The sequence below is a fragment of the Salvelinus sp. IW2-2015 genome, linkage group LG5 (assembly GCF_002910315.2).
Source record: "Salvelinus sp. IW2-2015 linkage group LG5, ASM291031v2, whole genome shotgun sequence".
NCBI classification, from domain to species: domain Eukaryota; kingdom Metazoa; phylum Chordata; class Actinopteri; order Salmoniformes; family Salmonidae; genus Salvelinus; species Salvelinus sp. IW2-2015.
This window is the reverse complement of record NC_036844.1, coordinates 9,926,853-9,943,320: the sequence shown is the minus strand read 5'-3', so window position 1 is coordinate 9,943,320 and position 16,468 is coordinate 9,926,853. Positions and strand designations below refer to the sequence as shown.

The following is a 16,468-nucleotide window of genomic DNA, read 5'->3' as shown; positions in this document are numbered from 1 at the left end:
AATCCTCTGGAAAAGGGTTTCTCAAACTCGGTCCTGGGGCCTCCAATAGGTCCACTTTTTGTTTTYCCCCCCAGCATTACACAGCTTATTCAAATAATCAACTCATCATCAAGCTTTAATTATTTGAATCAGCTGCGTAGTGCTAGGGCTAAAAACTAAACGTGAACCCCTGCGAGGCCCCAGGACCGAGTTTGAGAAAGCCGTGCTCTTGACACACACACACACACACACACTTCCACTTACCTACATCTGGGGTCAAGTTAATCACACTGTAAGCTATCCGGATCACATACAGTACAGCCCTCCACTGAACCCATCCACAAACTAAACCCATGCTCTGTCTATCTGTTTGTTCTGTCATTTGGTGGCCTGAATTAAACCTATCCACCCTCTGTGCCTTCTGTCCTGATTTCACTTTACACGCTCACTCCGTAGTTGAATATATTAACCCCTCACCTTGACCCGCACTCAACCTTACCCCTAGCCCTGACCCCAAAGCTCATGTACTTGCTTTTTGATAATACAGCCATTTTTGTCCTTACTAGCATGGCTAGATAGTAACACCCTCTGTCTCTCTCTAGATCCATCATGGAGGATGAAGGTAGAGAAGGCTGCCCCTGCTAGTGGCTCTCTGGCTGGCAGGGTGGTGCTACCATGCCACTTCTCCATCACCCCCACCACCCACACCCCTAGCACACAGGGCCCAGAGGACCAGCTGAGGATCAAGTGGACAAAGCTGGAGGAAGACGGGGAGCGTGTGGTGCTGGTGGCCCAGGGAGGAGTGATCAAGGTGGAGCAGGAGTACAAGGGCAGGGTGTCGGTGCCCAACCACCCCCAGGCATCAGGCGACGCCTCGCTGATCGTTGCCCGCCTGAGGGCTAGCGATGCTGGGCTGTACCGCTGCGAGGTCATGCATGACATGGAGGACACCCAGGATACTGTTCATCTCAATGTCAGCGGTGAGTGGACACACACATGGTAGTAGACACACACACACACACGCACACACACACACACACACACACACATTTCGCCTATTGGAATGTGTCCACCGGTCCATGCGCTACTGTCATCAGTTACAGGAGTTGTTGGGTAATACAAATCATGTAAAAGTCTCTAATGCTACCTGTTTTGTGTCATTCCCACTCAGACATGCTATTCCATAGGGAGCCTTTAGTTCACGTTTCCTCAACTGGCACCCCAAATGATCTGTGCAAATTCATTGTTGGACATGAAAGACTGTAAAAACAAAAATCTGTTTATTTAAATCTGTTTCCAACTATTCCCACGCGTAATAGAACGACGCGTGTTCCTACACAAATGTCAGCGCGGTTTGAAATGCCTACGGCTGAATCTAGTTGACGATCCCTGCTTTAGTTACTGTCTGTAGAGGTGCAATGCTGAGGTCCTGTATAGCTGTCGCGGTGCAACGGTGCAGTTCGCTTTCCTGCAGAGCTGAGCAGCAGGCCAAGTCGTCGTCGCTAGACTGAGGCACTAACTGGCAGACCGTGGCGTTGTTAGGACTCCAGGAGCTGGACTTGTTTTGTACATCTTGAGACCTGGAGACTGACGTTAGTGACTCACCTGCGCCGTATATCATTACCTTCGGGGGCGTTTACCTGCTCAGACGGCTGGAGATTCAGTCTGGGACTGAGACTRGGATGTGTGAGGCAGAGCAGATGGCTGGCTGGAACTTTTTTTGTCGTTGACCAGGTCTGCACACGTAGCTAGCTGATGGAGAAACATTACTCGGTATAACTACCCGGAAGGTGCTGTGTTTCTCTGGTTGTAACACACTACCTCATGCTGACCCGGTGCAGACCTACAGGGCTGGTGTAGGTCGTCTGAGGATAAGGTAGAGCTGGACTGCTCTTTCCTCCGCTCTGCCCAGGGACACTCAGAGAGACTTTGAAGTACTCCTGAGAGATGAACCCGAGGAATGTAACCCTCATCTGACAAAGTCGTCAGTAGATCCCGCAGGGTAATGTACAGGGTACGCACGTCATACACCGTTCAGCAAACCTACAAGTCAGCATTTCGTTGGACGGGTGTATACCACGTGTATCCTGTACACACGACTAATAAAACTTGAAACTACAGTAGCTAGTTATTTCACCACATGTCACAGCATGACAGTCTAGTCACCAATAGCTGTGCCGGAGTAAACAGAAGCATAGGTTGTCTCCAGGTCTCTCTCTCTCTCTCTCTGAGTCTCTCTGGCTTGCATGCCRAGGAAGACCTGGCTCTATACCTGTAGCATGGTTAACTGAACACACAATTGCAAATGACCTGCTCTGATAGATTTGCCCCATCAAAACTTCTACAGTACATTGTCTTATGTAGCTCATGGTGGGGGGGTACAGTATACTACTGTGTAGCACTCAAGCTGGGTATCTTTCATAAGGAGAAACCCCCTGAATAGCCCAGATGGTCACATAGTGTGCATTAGAGATGAACAGCGGTCTGTTGGTCCAACGGTCTGTCGGTACCACATTCTGTTGGTACAGTCTCTGTGTGTAGATACAACCAGAGACAGCTCTATCCGACTAACGACTCTTTTTACTGCTCGTCAGTCCATTCAGCGAACTCTACAACTGGAGCCAGTTTCCTAGAGGGAGAAACAATGAACTCTCTTATGAACGTGGCAAACAGGGGTCTGATTGGACCAGACGAACATCCTYGTGTAGTTCCAGGATGTCAGAGAGCTAAAGCATCTTCGTCCCTGTCCTATCTGCAGCATGATGCTCGTGTTACTTGGTCGTCTCCGCTTCCTTATTTGAATGCACTTATTGTACAGTAAGTGGATCTGGGCGACAGTTTTTTTTCTAAATTGCTTGTAAAAGTGGGCTCGCTGGTTGCGTCCTTTCTGTAACCCTCTCGATACTCAACACGGACACTCACCACACAAACACACACACACTGACCTCCTGTCTCTGTCTCTCTCCAGGTGTGGTGTTCCACTACAGGTCTGCTTCCAGCCGCTATACCTTTTCCTTCCCTGGGGCTGTTGACGCGTGTCGCGCGGCCGGGGCAACCATCGCTACGGGCGAACAGCTGACTGCCGCCTTCGAGGACGGACTGGACCAGTGTGACGCCGGCTGGATAGCCGACCAGACAGTCAGGTGTGTTTGCGTGTTACTTAATAAGCATCACAGCTCTCAACTGATGTGGCTGGTGATGACCAGGTGCTGAAACAAAATATGTTTAGTACCCGTCTCGAGGATACCTCCAGCCCTGTCAGAGTATGTATGGTAAACTACATTTCCCATGCTCCCTTTCTCTCTATCCTGTAGATACCCAATCACGAAGCCCCGTCCTGGTTGCATGGGCGATATGATGCACAGGCCTGGGATCAGGACGTATGGGCTCAGAGACCCTAAAGAGACCTACGACGTCTACTGTTACGCAGACAAACTACACGGTGAGTAAGTGTGTGTGCATGAGTGAGTTTTAGTGTTGGGTGTTTCCTGATGGTGATTTAAAGCGTGTGTCTCATTGGGTAAAGTGTGCATACATCTCCCCCTGCAGGTGAGGTGTTCTATGCTCCTATCCGTTACAAGCTGACCTTTCGCCAGGCTAAGCGTGCGTGCGAGACGCAGGGGGCGGTGCTCGCCTCCCCTGGCAACTTGTTTGCCGCGTGGCGTGGAGGCCTGGATCGCTGTGACTACGGCTGGCTGTCAGACGGGAGCGCCCGCTACCCCATCTCCGTCCCCAGGCCCCAGTGTGGAGGAGGGCTGCTGGGGGTCAGGACTCTGTACCGATTCCCCAACCAGACTGGCTTCCCCAAACCTATTGACAGACATGGAGCGTTCTGCTTCATGGGTAAGACTTGTGTAATGCTATTACCACCACGGTTACTAAAGCTGCTGYCGCTGCTACTATGACGGCGATGGCAATGATGATCACAATGATGATATTGAGGATGGGGAGGAAGAAGAAGAGCGAGAGGAGGAGCCAGACATTGAGAAATGGGAGAGAGAAGTAGTGAGAAGGGGGGAGAGAGTAGGCATGTTCTTAAGGAGGGAGGGGGAGGGGGTAGCAGGCTAGAGAGGAGCTGTTCCTCTAGTATACTAACGGACATTCAGACTTGGCAGGCCGGAGTAGCATCAGGGATATTTATGTAGTTTCTCTCAGGCTAAATGAGTTATGGCCCGTCCTGTGTGAGGATGAACTCTCACCTTATTTTCACTTCCTGCTGAGGGTTGTTTAAACAACCGAGCCTGTTGGGACAGAGCACATCTAGAGAGAGGGAGAGGGGAAGAGAGAGGGAGAGGGGAGGGAGTTAGAGAGAGAGAGGATTAGAGATAGAGAGAAGAGGATGAAGAGGCTGGTTAACGTGAAACTGTTAGTTTACAGTAAAAGGCTGAATGCTTGCTTGAGCAACACACAAACTTTACATTTTATATGTTCATTTTCAGTTGACATGATTTATATTGTAGTTCAAGTTACAGGCATTTGTTAGGATCTGGCCCACCAAGCATTTAAAGCTTTTAAAAGGGCTTTTATTGTGATACCATGTTGGACACATCTGTTTGCACAGTAAGCATGTCCTTTACATCTGGAAAGACAATGGCCCACTCCCTTCCACTCCTTGCTTTACTAGATCACCCCATACTCCCTGCCTTATGCCTAACTGCAATCTCTAACCCATACATCATCTTCCTCTCCCTACATTACTGCAGTATGCAGTGTCTCCTTCCTCTCCCTGCATTACTGCAGTATGCAGTGTCCCCTTCCTCTCCCTGMATTACTGCATTCCCCTAACTCCTGCACCTCTCCTTTACTGCAGTCTTTGAGTGTCCTACCTCCCCAACCTCTACCTGCCTTATTGCAGTCTGCAAGTGTGCAACCTCCAGTCCTCTCTCTGCCCTGTACTGCAGTCTCCAACCTCCCATTCCTTCTCTCTCCTTACTGCAGTCTCCAACCTCCCATTCCTCTCTCTCCTTTTACTGCAGTTCAAACCTCCCTTCCTCTCTCTGCCCTTACTGCAGTCTCCAACCTTCCCATTCCTCTCTCGCCTTACTGCAGTCTCCAACCTCCCATTCCTCTCTCTGCCTTACTGCAGTCTCCAACCTCTCCATTCCTCTTCTCTGCCTTACTGCAGTCTCAACTCCATCCTCTCTCTGCCTTACTGCAGTCTCCAACCTCCCATTCCTCTCTCTCCTTACTGCAGTCTCCAACCTCTCCATTCCTCTCTCTCTACTGCAGTCTCAACCTCCCATCCTCTCCTCCTTACTGCAGTCTCCAACCTCCATTCCCCTCTCTCCTTACTGCAGTTCACCTCCCTTCCTCTCTCTCCTACTGCAGTCTCCAACCTCTCCTACCTCCTCATCCTCTACCTACCTTACTGCAGCCAACGTCTGCAACTTTCCTTCCTCTCTCTACCCACTGCAGTCTCCAATCTCCCTTCCTCCCTCACCTCACTTGCAGTCGCAAACCCTCCTCCTCCCTCTACCTTACTGCAGTCCCAACCTCTCCTTCCTCCCTCTACCTTACTGCAGTCTGCAACCTCTCCTTCCTCCCTCTACCTTACTGCAGTTGCAACCTCTCCTTCCTCCCTCTACCTTACTGCAGTCTGCAACCTCTCCTTCCTCCCTCTACCTTACTGCAGTTTGCAACCTCCATTCCTCTCTACCTTACTGCAGTCTCCAACCTCTCTTCCTCCCTCTACCTTACTGCAGTCTCAACCTCTCCGTCCTCCCCTACCTTACTGCAGTCTGCAACCCTCTCCGTCCTCCCTCTACCTTACTGCAGTGCAACCTTCCCTTCCTCCCTCTACCTTACTGCACAGTTTGAACCTCTCCTTCTCCCTCTACCTCACTGCAGTCTGCAACCTCTCCTTCCTTCCTCTACCTTACTGCAGGTCTCAACCCCTCCTTCCTCCCCTCTACCTTACTGCAGTCTCCAACCTGCTCCTTCCTCCCTCTACCTTACTGCAGTCTGCAACCTCTCCGTCCTCTTTATCCTCTCTCAACCTTCCGGTTTCCAACTTCACGACTGACATAACCCAATGTCTTCCACATGGTTGGCCCATTCTTTCAGGGTCAGGGCTTAGGACTGGATCCCGGCTCGAAACATGGTTCTGATTTGGTTGGGTCATTAGACAACGATATCTCTAGGGGGGGTCACAGCAGAGACCCAGTAACAGTTAGGAAACCAAAGCAGTTTATAGTGTGGGATTGCAAGGGGAATGAGAATGAGTTCTGCAGAGAACCAGCGCTCTGTTTAACTCTACCGTGCTGAAGAATAGCCTCCCGCTCGCTCCTCTCTCTTCTGTTCCTCCCGTTTATGAGCCTGTGTGTGTGTTTTTTTTACTAGGGGAAAACCCAGCTCATGCTATCTACACGGMGAAAAGCACAGAGAGAAACAGGACAGGTCCCTAATGCATTACAGCGGGCCCCTTCCCAGAGAGAGAGGGGAACATGAGAGAAAGAGGGAGGGCAAGAGTATCATTATCATCATGATCATCATTATCAGATTATCAGTATCGATTTACACACTTGCAACCCTCTTTATGCAGACACTAAATATTCTGTTGCAATCTAGTGGTTTCTAAAAGACCATTTGATGAAATCCATAACATAATCCACATGAAACGGTAACGTCTCCGACTGCGTGTAGCTGATTCATACAGCTCAGAAAGTATATGTGAGCTGGGTCTTGCATTTAGACTATAGGGCATGGGGGCCAATGCATAGTGACATGCAAGTGGCCAATGCAAGTGACATGGCTATAGGGACTTGGGACAGACTGCAGGCCATCCAGATGGCCTGGCCCAGCCAAACACRTGACATCAGACCTGGGCTGGAGATGGAGCTAGCTTGGCTGGGCTGGATGCTGGACTGTTCACGTCCCCTTACCAGGTTAGTAGCAGGGAAACTCTCCCTGGGTGTCTTTGCCAGAGTCCCCGCCAGCTATACACACCTCCAACACACCAGAGAGCGAAAGTGGATGAGTGAGAGGTGGAGAGTGGAGTGAAAGAAGAGTGAGAGAACGAGAAGCAGAGAGAGAGGGGAGAAGAGAAGCGGCCAAAGAAAGGAGGGAAAAGAGAGAGGAGTGTGGAGAGAGGAAGTGGTGGGGGATCCCCTCCTCCGTCATACATGCATCCAACATTTTGAGAGGGGGGCTAAAATGGAATATATACATTAAAAACATTAATTATGACATGACAGTATGTCGGAGGTTAACGTGCATGCGTCAGCTGTCCAGAGACAAGCAGCGGGCACGTTAACCAGGTGCATGTGGAGTGCGACACAGAGAGGGGATTTATGACTTTGCATGTATGTAGGCCTTTCATTTTCCTCTGATGGTAAGAGTTACTAGAGGTAAAAAGAGATACGATGTTGCTATTTTCTACAGGAGGAAAAGAGAGACATGTTGCTTTTTCTACAGGAGGAAAAAGAGACATGTTGCTATTTTCTACAGAGGAAAAGAAGACCATGTTGCTATTTTCTACAGGAGCTAAAAGAACATGTTGCTATTGTCTACGGAGGAAAGAGAGACATGTTGCTAATTTTCTACAGGAGGGAAAGAAGTAACATTGTTGCTATTCTACAGGGGAAAAGAGAGACAGTTGCTATTTTCTACAGGAGAAAAAGAGAGACCATGTTGCTATTTTCTACAGGAGGAAAGAGACATGTGCTATTTTCTACAGGAGGTAAAAGAACAGTTTATTTCTACAGGGGAAAAGAGAGGACATGTTGCTATTTCTACAGGAGAAAGAGAGACATTTGCTTTTCTACAGAGCAAAAGAGAGACATGTTGCTATTTTCTTACAGAGGTAAAAGAGACATGTTCATTTCTACAGTAGGAAAAGAGAGACTGTTGCTATTCTACAGGAGGAAAATAAGACATGTTGCTATTTTCTACAGGAGGTAAAAGAGACATGTTGCTATTTTCTACAGGAGGTAAAAGAGACATGTTGCTATTTTCTACCGGAGGAAAATAAGAGACACGTTGCCTAAAGATGTGCACCAGTGTCGGAACATAGCAGGCTGGGCGTAGCCAAAGGAAACGCTTCAGCACATCTAGGTGTGTGTTTGCGGGTGTGTGTATGCATACTCGCTTATGCCAGGGGAAAAGGGAAGTCGGAGGTTTACAGTTGGCCTAAAACAACATTTCTTAACACAGTTCACACGCCTTGCAGTCTAAAAATACAGACCTCCTGGCAGAGAGAGACAGAGAGACATTCTGACAGACTGACCCCCACTGGCACTGACACTTGACGATTCTTATCGGCTGACGTCGCTCTTTAAAAATGTAACTCTCTGGGTTTGATATCCTTTTCCAGCCTGCTGCTGTGAGCWGAYACCGTTCTGAYTCTGACAACACCATGTTTAGCGTTCTCCGATAGCATTCTGTTTCTCGTTTGTCTTTAATTTACTATGGCACAGCGTGTTCATTAGTCTTTCTGTTTGCCTTGGAGTACCTTGACTGTGATCTCAGGTGATATAATCTGAGCGACCACCTCATAGCGGCAACGTGAAACGTTTTGTGACGTCACCAGAGCTAAACCCCTCCTCTCTGTTTCTGCAGGTAAGGAACCAGAGGTCCCCCCTCCTGGACCTGTGACGACCACGGATGCTCGCAGGACAGACACGGCTACAGACGAACCTCACACTACCTACCACACAAACCTTACAGGCACAACTCCGGCAGACAGAACTGACCGCACAGCTGTAGACAAACCTCACCACGCAGACAGACCACACCAAACAACTGGCCAAGACAGAAGTCAGCATACAGGTGGACCACATGATACAGCGTATACAGGCACAGTCCGACATTCCACTACTTCTGACGAAACACACGCCGCCAAAGACGAGTATCCCACCACTGACCACAAGACGACAGGCAAAGACAGAACTACCCAGATAGGAGACAGAACGACAGACCAAAAGACAGACTTCTCTGTTGGTACCACTCAGTTCCCTGAGTACGATTTCTCAGACCTAACCAAGGTAGAGTCATTGCCCTCCATGGGTGATCCCATGCTCCCCCTGCAGCTGCCCCCTCTCCCCACCATCCGCTCCCAGCCCACCCACCCCCAACTAGACATCAACCAGGGCGGAGACAAAGAGGGGGAGGTTCAGACAGGCTCAGGCAGGGGGGAGAGCAGTGGGAGTGGGGAGGGGAGCAGTATTGATGGGGAGAGTGAGGGGGAGGACCGGGGAGTGATGACTCCCACACAGGGCTTCACGGCAGACACAGGACTGGGGTCGGACCCCTCACGCCCAGGACAACCAGGGTACCCAGGACATCCAAAGGGGTATCCAGGGTCGGTCACCCCAGAGCATGGCCACTCAGGTGGGGACAAAGTGACAGGACAGCAGCCTGCTGTGGTCTACAAGGAGGAGGAGGGCAAGAGCTCTAGAACAACAACCCACAGCCAACCAGGAGCCACGGAATCATACGGCACGGACAAATCAGTGGCTATCCATAAGGAGGCCTCGCCCACCAAACCACCAATCCACCTCATCATCGTCAACGTGCACGACCGGAATCAATCAGGTGAGAGTTTACTGTCGACTCTGATGACAAGGTAATGTTCCATTTAATAATACACAACCACACAAACTCTTATCTCAACACTGCTAACTCTGTGTATGTGGACATAACACCTCTGTTTCGAGGTATGTTCTCATGATTGTATCGCCAAACTATGCATAGTCACTTTAACTATACAGTCATGTACATACTACCTCAATTGGGCCGACCAACCAGTGCTCCCGCACACTGGCTAACCGGGCTATCTGCATTGTGTCCCACCCACCACCCGCCAACCCCTCTTTTACGCTACAGCTACTCTCTGTTCATCATATATGCATAGTCACTTTAACCATATCTACATGTACATACTACCTCAGTCAGCCTGACTAACCGGTGTCTGTATGTAGCCTCGCTACTTTTATAGCCTCGCTACTGTATATAGCCTGTCTTTTTACTGTTGTTTTATTTCTTTACTTACCTATTGTTCACCTAATACCTTTTTTGCACTATTGGTTAGAGCCTGTAAGTAAGCATTTCACTGTAAGGTGTTGTATTGTACCTGTTGTATTCGGCACATGTGACAAATACACTTTGATTTGATTTATAGGCTAGTTGATACAATGTTGCAAGTTCGCTAGGGACAGCGTCCAGCCGGACCAAGTGATGATTTCATACAATGTACCACGTCACTAGGAATAGCTCAAATCAAGACAGATCGAAAGGAATGCAGACAGGCGCAGTAGATAGATTGTGATTTAAAGAACCAGAATTTTCATCAGGATATATTTTCTACTGCTTTTATTTGCCGGCTTTAGGCCTATGTATTTTACTTAATTGACGATGGAAGTTATACGCCTACTGCTTTGTCGCTGAGTTATAGGCTCTCATTTCTTTAGCCGCCAATCACAGTGTATCAATGGTCCATGTGATAGAGTCTAGTGCTCTGGGCAAAGTTGAATTTTACTTCAGATTTTTCTGATTAATCACATGACAATGATTTTGCGAAACGAAAACGCTGTTATTGAAATTCAACTGTTCCAATAAAATGCACATGTCAAAAGAATCATAACTGGCACGCAGATGGGTAGAAATGTTAGGATAAATTGTGAGCTTCCTCAAACTTGAAACCCACGAGCTGCCTATGGTCTTTACTGTTACAGCCATTTAAAAAAAAAAAAAGCATATAAGGTCCTGTGAAAAGACATGGAAATCAAAGGCCCGTCTGACTGATTATTTCTGCCTCCGGGTCTGATGTGCCTGCTTGCGTGCTTCCAGGGATGTCTTAAGTAAATCGCTGTCTTGAGGAGGATCACCTCTGGATGCTTTCCAGCTGTTTGTTATCTTGGTTTAGTAGAGAAGTTGTGTCTTTATCATCTCTGTCCATTTACAACCAGTTTACATGTAAACACATCCGCAGATTCTGCACAAACAGATGTGGAAACACGTTAACTCAATCTTTGTTTTTTTTAGCTTGGCAGTTACTTTTCAGAGAGAGCGGGAGAGAGAAAGGGAGGCACACGTGACCCTGAGGTCAAATGGCAGAGCCTCTTTCAGATCAATCAGCGTTGTAATCACTCTCAACTAATTACTCCCTCAGTCTGCTCCCTTCATCCCCCTCTAACATTCCCATCTCTCCCTTCATTCCTTCCCAACATACACCCCACCCCATGCCTCTCCCCCTTTCTCTTTTAATGTGTGTGAGTCTACCGGCTCCGCTACCCGATCCAAGCCCTAACGTTTATGAATGGCTATTGTTTATTATTAAAGGGACATATTGTATATTGGATCCTGTATTAGGTCATATTTCAACCAGTAACTCAATAAGAGTTCAGTTCCTCAGTGGGTTATAGTTCCACAATTTCTACACAACTAAAGGGAATTGAGACATTAAAATATTGAGTATTAAAGATGGTTCTTAATTTCATCACCCTTTTGTTGCTGAGAATTTCCCTGCACAGCAGGAAATGCAAACTTGTAGTGTATTTGAGTTTTAAAGGCTTCTAAAGTTTGTAATTTTGACTGACATTTCAGACTTGATTTTCCCTAACGAAAAATGGATCAACTCCTACTAAAATGTCCATTATTTATAAATCACATAATAATTCACATTTCCTGTTGCAGCAGGACTATTTTCCTGTTGTAGCAAACTAGCTCAAATTAAGATCCTACATCTGTGTAGTTAAATCTTCCTGTTTCGCATATAGTAGATGTATCTGATTCAGGGTCACAAAGGGACGGACACCTCTTTAGGTTGGGATTGGGTTTTATTAACATGGTTAAGTATGACGAATGCACGCACGCACGCACACACACACACACACACACACACAACACCACACACACACACACACACACACACACACACACACACACACAACATACACACAACACACACACACTCACACTCACACTCATCAACGGCCAAGATTAAAAGTCTACCATCTCACATGGTTTTATTTGTCCCCAGAGACATAACTAACCTCAGGTTTAGTGCTACCCCGTCCAAATGTGTTTCCCCTTGCACCCATTCCCGCGATATAGGTTCCATGTGTACAATAAAGACCTAATGAAGACACAAACCTGCATTGTTCAAATAATACTTCTGGCTCTCATTGAACCAGTCATAGCCAACACACAGCATACACTATTAAGTCTTTGTGGATGGTATAACAGCATATTGGCATATTGCAATGCTGAAACAATTATCATTTATCAACAATGTGCATTAGGGTTTTACTGTGGTGTGTTTCTGGTAGACCTGAATCTGTAGGATTTGCAGGTCATAATGTTCACACACACACACACAGTCTTGTACAGCTAACCTTGTGGGGACACACAATTCAGTCCCGTTCAAAATCCCTAACCTCAAACCTAACCTTAACTCTAACCCTAAATTTAAACCTAGCTCCTAACCCTAAAACTAACCCTAACTCCTAACCCTAACCTTAAATGTAATTCTAACCCTAACACAAATTCTAATCTTAACCACAAACACCCTAGAAATAATGTCCCCAGTTTTTCCCCCGGTACTTCTGGTCCCCACAAGAATAGTTAAGCATGTCCACACACACACAGACACACAGACAGACAGACGCACACCCTCACTCTTTCTCTGACCCCCCTACTCTCCCTGGGTTGTTCCTGTGTTTCCAGTGGACCACATCCTGCAGATTCTGGGACACCCTTTAGGGGGTAATGGAGATTTCCAGTCCCCTCTCATCCCAGCCTTCCCAGTTACCCAGAGTGAGGCCATTCGCGGCAGTGAGGACTCTGACGGCATATATCCCATCCCTTTTCCCCCAATGCTCAGCTTCATCAACGGGAAACACCAGGTCAGACTTACTGTGGCTGTCTGGATGTGTGAGAGATATTTAGCCTCTCTTTCAAGGACAATGGAAGTAGAAAAGCATAACTGAGATGGGTTGCATAAAGTGATACGACACAACAATAAACATCCATTCATTCATTCACTTATTCATTCATTCATCTATTCATTCAGCAGGAGGCTAGAGGAGACCAGTTTGAGATGGCCACACCAGTCTATGGTGAACTGGGAGGGGAGATGGAGCAAGGAGAGGAGAAGAGCCCCACTCCCTTTGACTATGACTCCGTCGATACTGGAGAGACCAGCGAGTCCACTGCTACAGACACCGACAGAGATACAAACAGACACACAGCTAAAGGCACGGACAGAGGCACAGGCAGAGACAGGACAGGAAAGACGGAGAGCTCCAAAGGAACAAGCCCTACTTCCCAACACACATCCCCAGCCTCATCCCCTGGTTCCCCAGATGGCGTCTCCCCCGATGAGGACATGGAAGGGTCAGGCGGCCGTACCCAGGAGGGCTCAGCAGAGGACACCCGACCCACCCCCGCCTCAGACAGCCAATCAGGCGTGGTCACAGACGAGACGGAGATTGGAGGGGCGGAGAGTGTCACACGCGCCCCGTCTCATACACACTCTGCTCACACTAAGGACACAAGCACTATTGATACTTACACCAAGGACACACACGCTCCATCACACGCACACTCTACTCACACTAAGGACACAAACACGATTGATACTTACACCAAGGACACACACGCTACATCACAGACAGAGGCGGGGGACTTCGAGGGGTCTTCATCGGCAGAAGAGGAAGGCTCGGCACAGGAGGTGTACCAACCTGAAGACCCCAGATACACTAGCCCCGGCAGTCCTGGAGCCATCGAAGCTCCCCCGGTGTGGCCTGGGGTGGAGGGACAGGTGACTGTTACACCCAAACCAGGAACCAGACCAGAAGCCAAACCAGGAACCATGCCAACCCAGGCAGGAGTGACTGTAGGAGACCACGCTGGACATCACACAGACTCTTCTCCACAGCACAGAGACCACTCCCGCCAACCTGCCACACAGGAGAAAGATCACTCCACAGACACTAAGGATCKATCCAAGTACCCCYCTACACAAACCACCCAGCGTCCAACACACGATAGGGATCCCACCAAGAACCAAACCACATACCATAGAGATCACTCCACCCACACTAAGGACCAAACCACACAACCCTCTCACCCTAGATTCCCCCCCACCCACCATAAGGAACAAACCAGTCACTCTACCACAGATCAGAAGACCCCACAGCACCTGAACCAAACACACACACCCCCTGCACACCCCTCCACTCCACCTCCCTCCCGCCCCATCCCCGACTGGGCCCTGACCTCCCAGACTCCCCTGCCCGAGGGGGAGGAGTTTGTGGATTATGACCAGGCGATTGGTCCTCCTCTGCTGGAGGCCGGCCCCCATGCTCCTGAAGAACCTCAGTCCACATACCAGCCTGAAACAGGAACTGACTACTACATCGTGGACCAGACTGTCGATGTCAGAGGTAGGTGTAAATCTCAGAGTCTATTCAGTGGTTTGACAATGGGTTGGTGATGTCATCATGGCCGCTGTCTTCTCTGCTCTCATGGTTGTTGTTGAATGTTGATGATGATAATAATGTTGATGATGATGATGATGATGCTGATGTTGTTGATGATGATGATGTTGATCATGGTGTTGATGGCCTTGCTATGATGATGATGCTATATATATGTGTGTGTCTCAGGACTGCCGCAGTGCACAGTGAATGTGTGTTTGAACAAAGCATCCTGCTACCAGAGAGGCAGAACCAGCATCTGTGTGTGTCCACCTGGATACACTGGACAGCGCTGCGAGACAGGTACACACACACACACACACACACACACACACACACACACACACACACACACACACACACACACACTCACACGCACACGCACACGACACGCACACAACAACAACAGTATATTCGATTTATTGTCTCTGTTATTTGTGTAGATGTTGATGAGTGCAGTCAACCATGTCGTAATGGAGCCCACTGTATGGACGGTCAACTCCTTCACACTGGTGTGTGTCCTGCCAGCTACAGGACAGCTCTGTGAACAAGGTAACAACACACACCACCGACTATTTGCATTGTGTGCCCCCCCAACCCTTCTTTTACACTGCTGCTACTCTCTGTTTATCATATATGGCATAGTCACTTTAACCATATCTAATGTACATACTACCTTCAATCAGCCTGACTAACCGGTGGTTGTATGTAGCCTTGTTACTGTTATTTTTCAAATGTCTTTTTACTGTTGTTTTATTTTCTTTACTTACACAACCACACACATACCTTTTTTTCGCACTAATTGGTTAGAGCCTGTAAATAAGCATTTCACTGTTGTATTCAGTGCACGTGACAAATAAACTTTGATTTGATTTGACATATGCAGCTTGCTTTAAAAACCCTAATCGAAGGCTTTTCAAAAAAAGAGACAGCATTTCAAGACTGACTGTTAACCCAAACCAGGACCAGACAGAAGCAAACCAGGAACCATGCCAACCCAGGCAGGAGTGACTGTAGGAGACCACGCTGGACATCACACAGACTCTTCTCCACAGCACAGAGACCACTCCCAACCTGCCACACAGGAGAAAGATCACTCCACAGACACTAAGGATCTATCCAAGTACCCCCTCACAAACACCCAGCGTCCAACACACGATAGGGATCCCACCAAGAACCAAACCACATACCATAGAGATCACTCCACCCACACTAAGGACCACCACACAACCCTCTCACCCTAGATTCCCCCCACCCACCATAAGGAACAAAACCAGTCACTCTACCACAGATCAGAAGACCCCACAGCACCTGAACCAAACACACACACCCCCTGCACACCCCTCCACTCCACCTCCCTCCCGCCCATCCCGACTGGGCCTGACCTCCCCAGACTCCCCTGCCGAGGGGAGGAGTTTGTGGATTATGACCAGGCGATTGGTCTCCTCTGCTGGAGGCCGGCCCCCATGCTCCTGAAGAACCTCAGTCCACATACCAGCCTGAAACAGGAACTGACTACTACATCGTGGACCAGACTGTCGATGTCAGAGGTAGGTGTAAATCTCAGAGTCTATTCAGTGGTTTGACAATGGGTTGGTGATGTCATCATGGCCGCTGTCTTCTCTGCTCTCATGGTTGTTGTTGAATGTTGATGATGATAATAATGTCTTGACGATGATGATGCTGATGTTGTTGATGAGATGATGCTGATCATGGTGTTGATGGCCTGCTTGTGATGATGATGATGATATATATATGTGTGTGTCTCAGGACTGCAGCAGTGCACAGTGAATGTGTGTTTGAACAAAGCATCCTGCTACCAGAGAGGCAGAGCCAGCATCTGTGTGTGTCCACCTGGATACACTGGACAGCGCTGCGAGACAGGTACACACACACACACACACACACAACACACACACACACACACACACACACACACCACACACACACACACACACACAGCACACACACACACACACACACACACACACACACACAGATATCATATTGTCTCTGTTATTTGTGTAGATGTTGATGAGTGCCAGTCAACCCTTGTCGTAATGGAGCCACTG

At 48.4% G+C, this 16,468-nt stretch overlaps 1 protein-coding gene and 1 long non-coding RNA gene across 2 annotated transcripts in view; both read left to right on the top strand.

The window, feature by feature from the left end:
* Positions 1 to 585: 585 nt before the first annotated feature.
* On the top strand, positions 586 to 15,755 carry LOC139027737 (versican core protein-like). Its single transcript, XM_070443548.1, has 10 exons — positions 586 to 959; positions 2,948 to 3,122; positions 3,294 to 3,421; positions 3,529 to 3,822; positions 8,536 to 9,510; positions 12,643 to 12,821; positions 12,989 to 14,363; positions 14,586 to 14,699; positions 14,840 to 14,948; positions 15,360 to 15,755. The coding sequence occupies exons 1-9, from the start codon at positions 596 to 598 to the stop codon at positions 14,941 to 14,943; spliced, it is 3,708 nt and encodes a 1,235-aa protein (XP_070299649.1). The 5' UTR covers positions 586 to 595; the 3' UTR covers positions 14,944 to 14,948; positions 15,360 to 15,755.
* Positions 15,756 to 15,827: 72 nt separating this feature from the next.
* Positions 15,828 to 16,468, top strand: part of LOC139027739 (uncharacterized) — a 714-nt gene continuing 73 nt past the window's right edge. The window contains exons 1-3 of the long non-coding RNA XR_011479856.1: positions 15,828 to 15,946; positions 16,167 to 16,280; positions 16,425 to 16,468. The exon at positions 16,425 to 16,468 is cut by the window's right edge and continues 73 nt beyond it. This is a non-coding gene — a long non-coding RNA (uncharacterized lncRNA). The remainder of the gene's footprint in view (positions 15,947 to 16,166; positions 16,281 to 16,424) is intronic.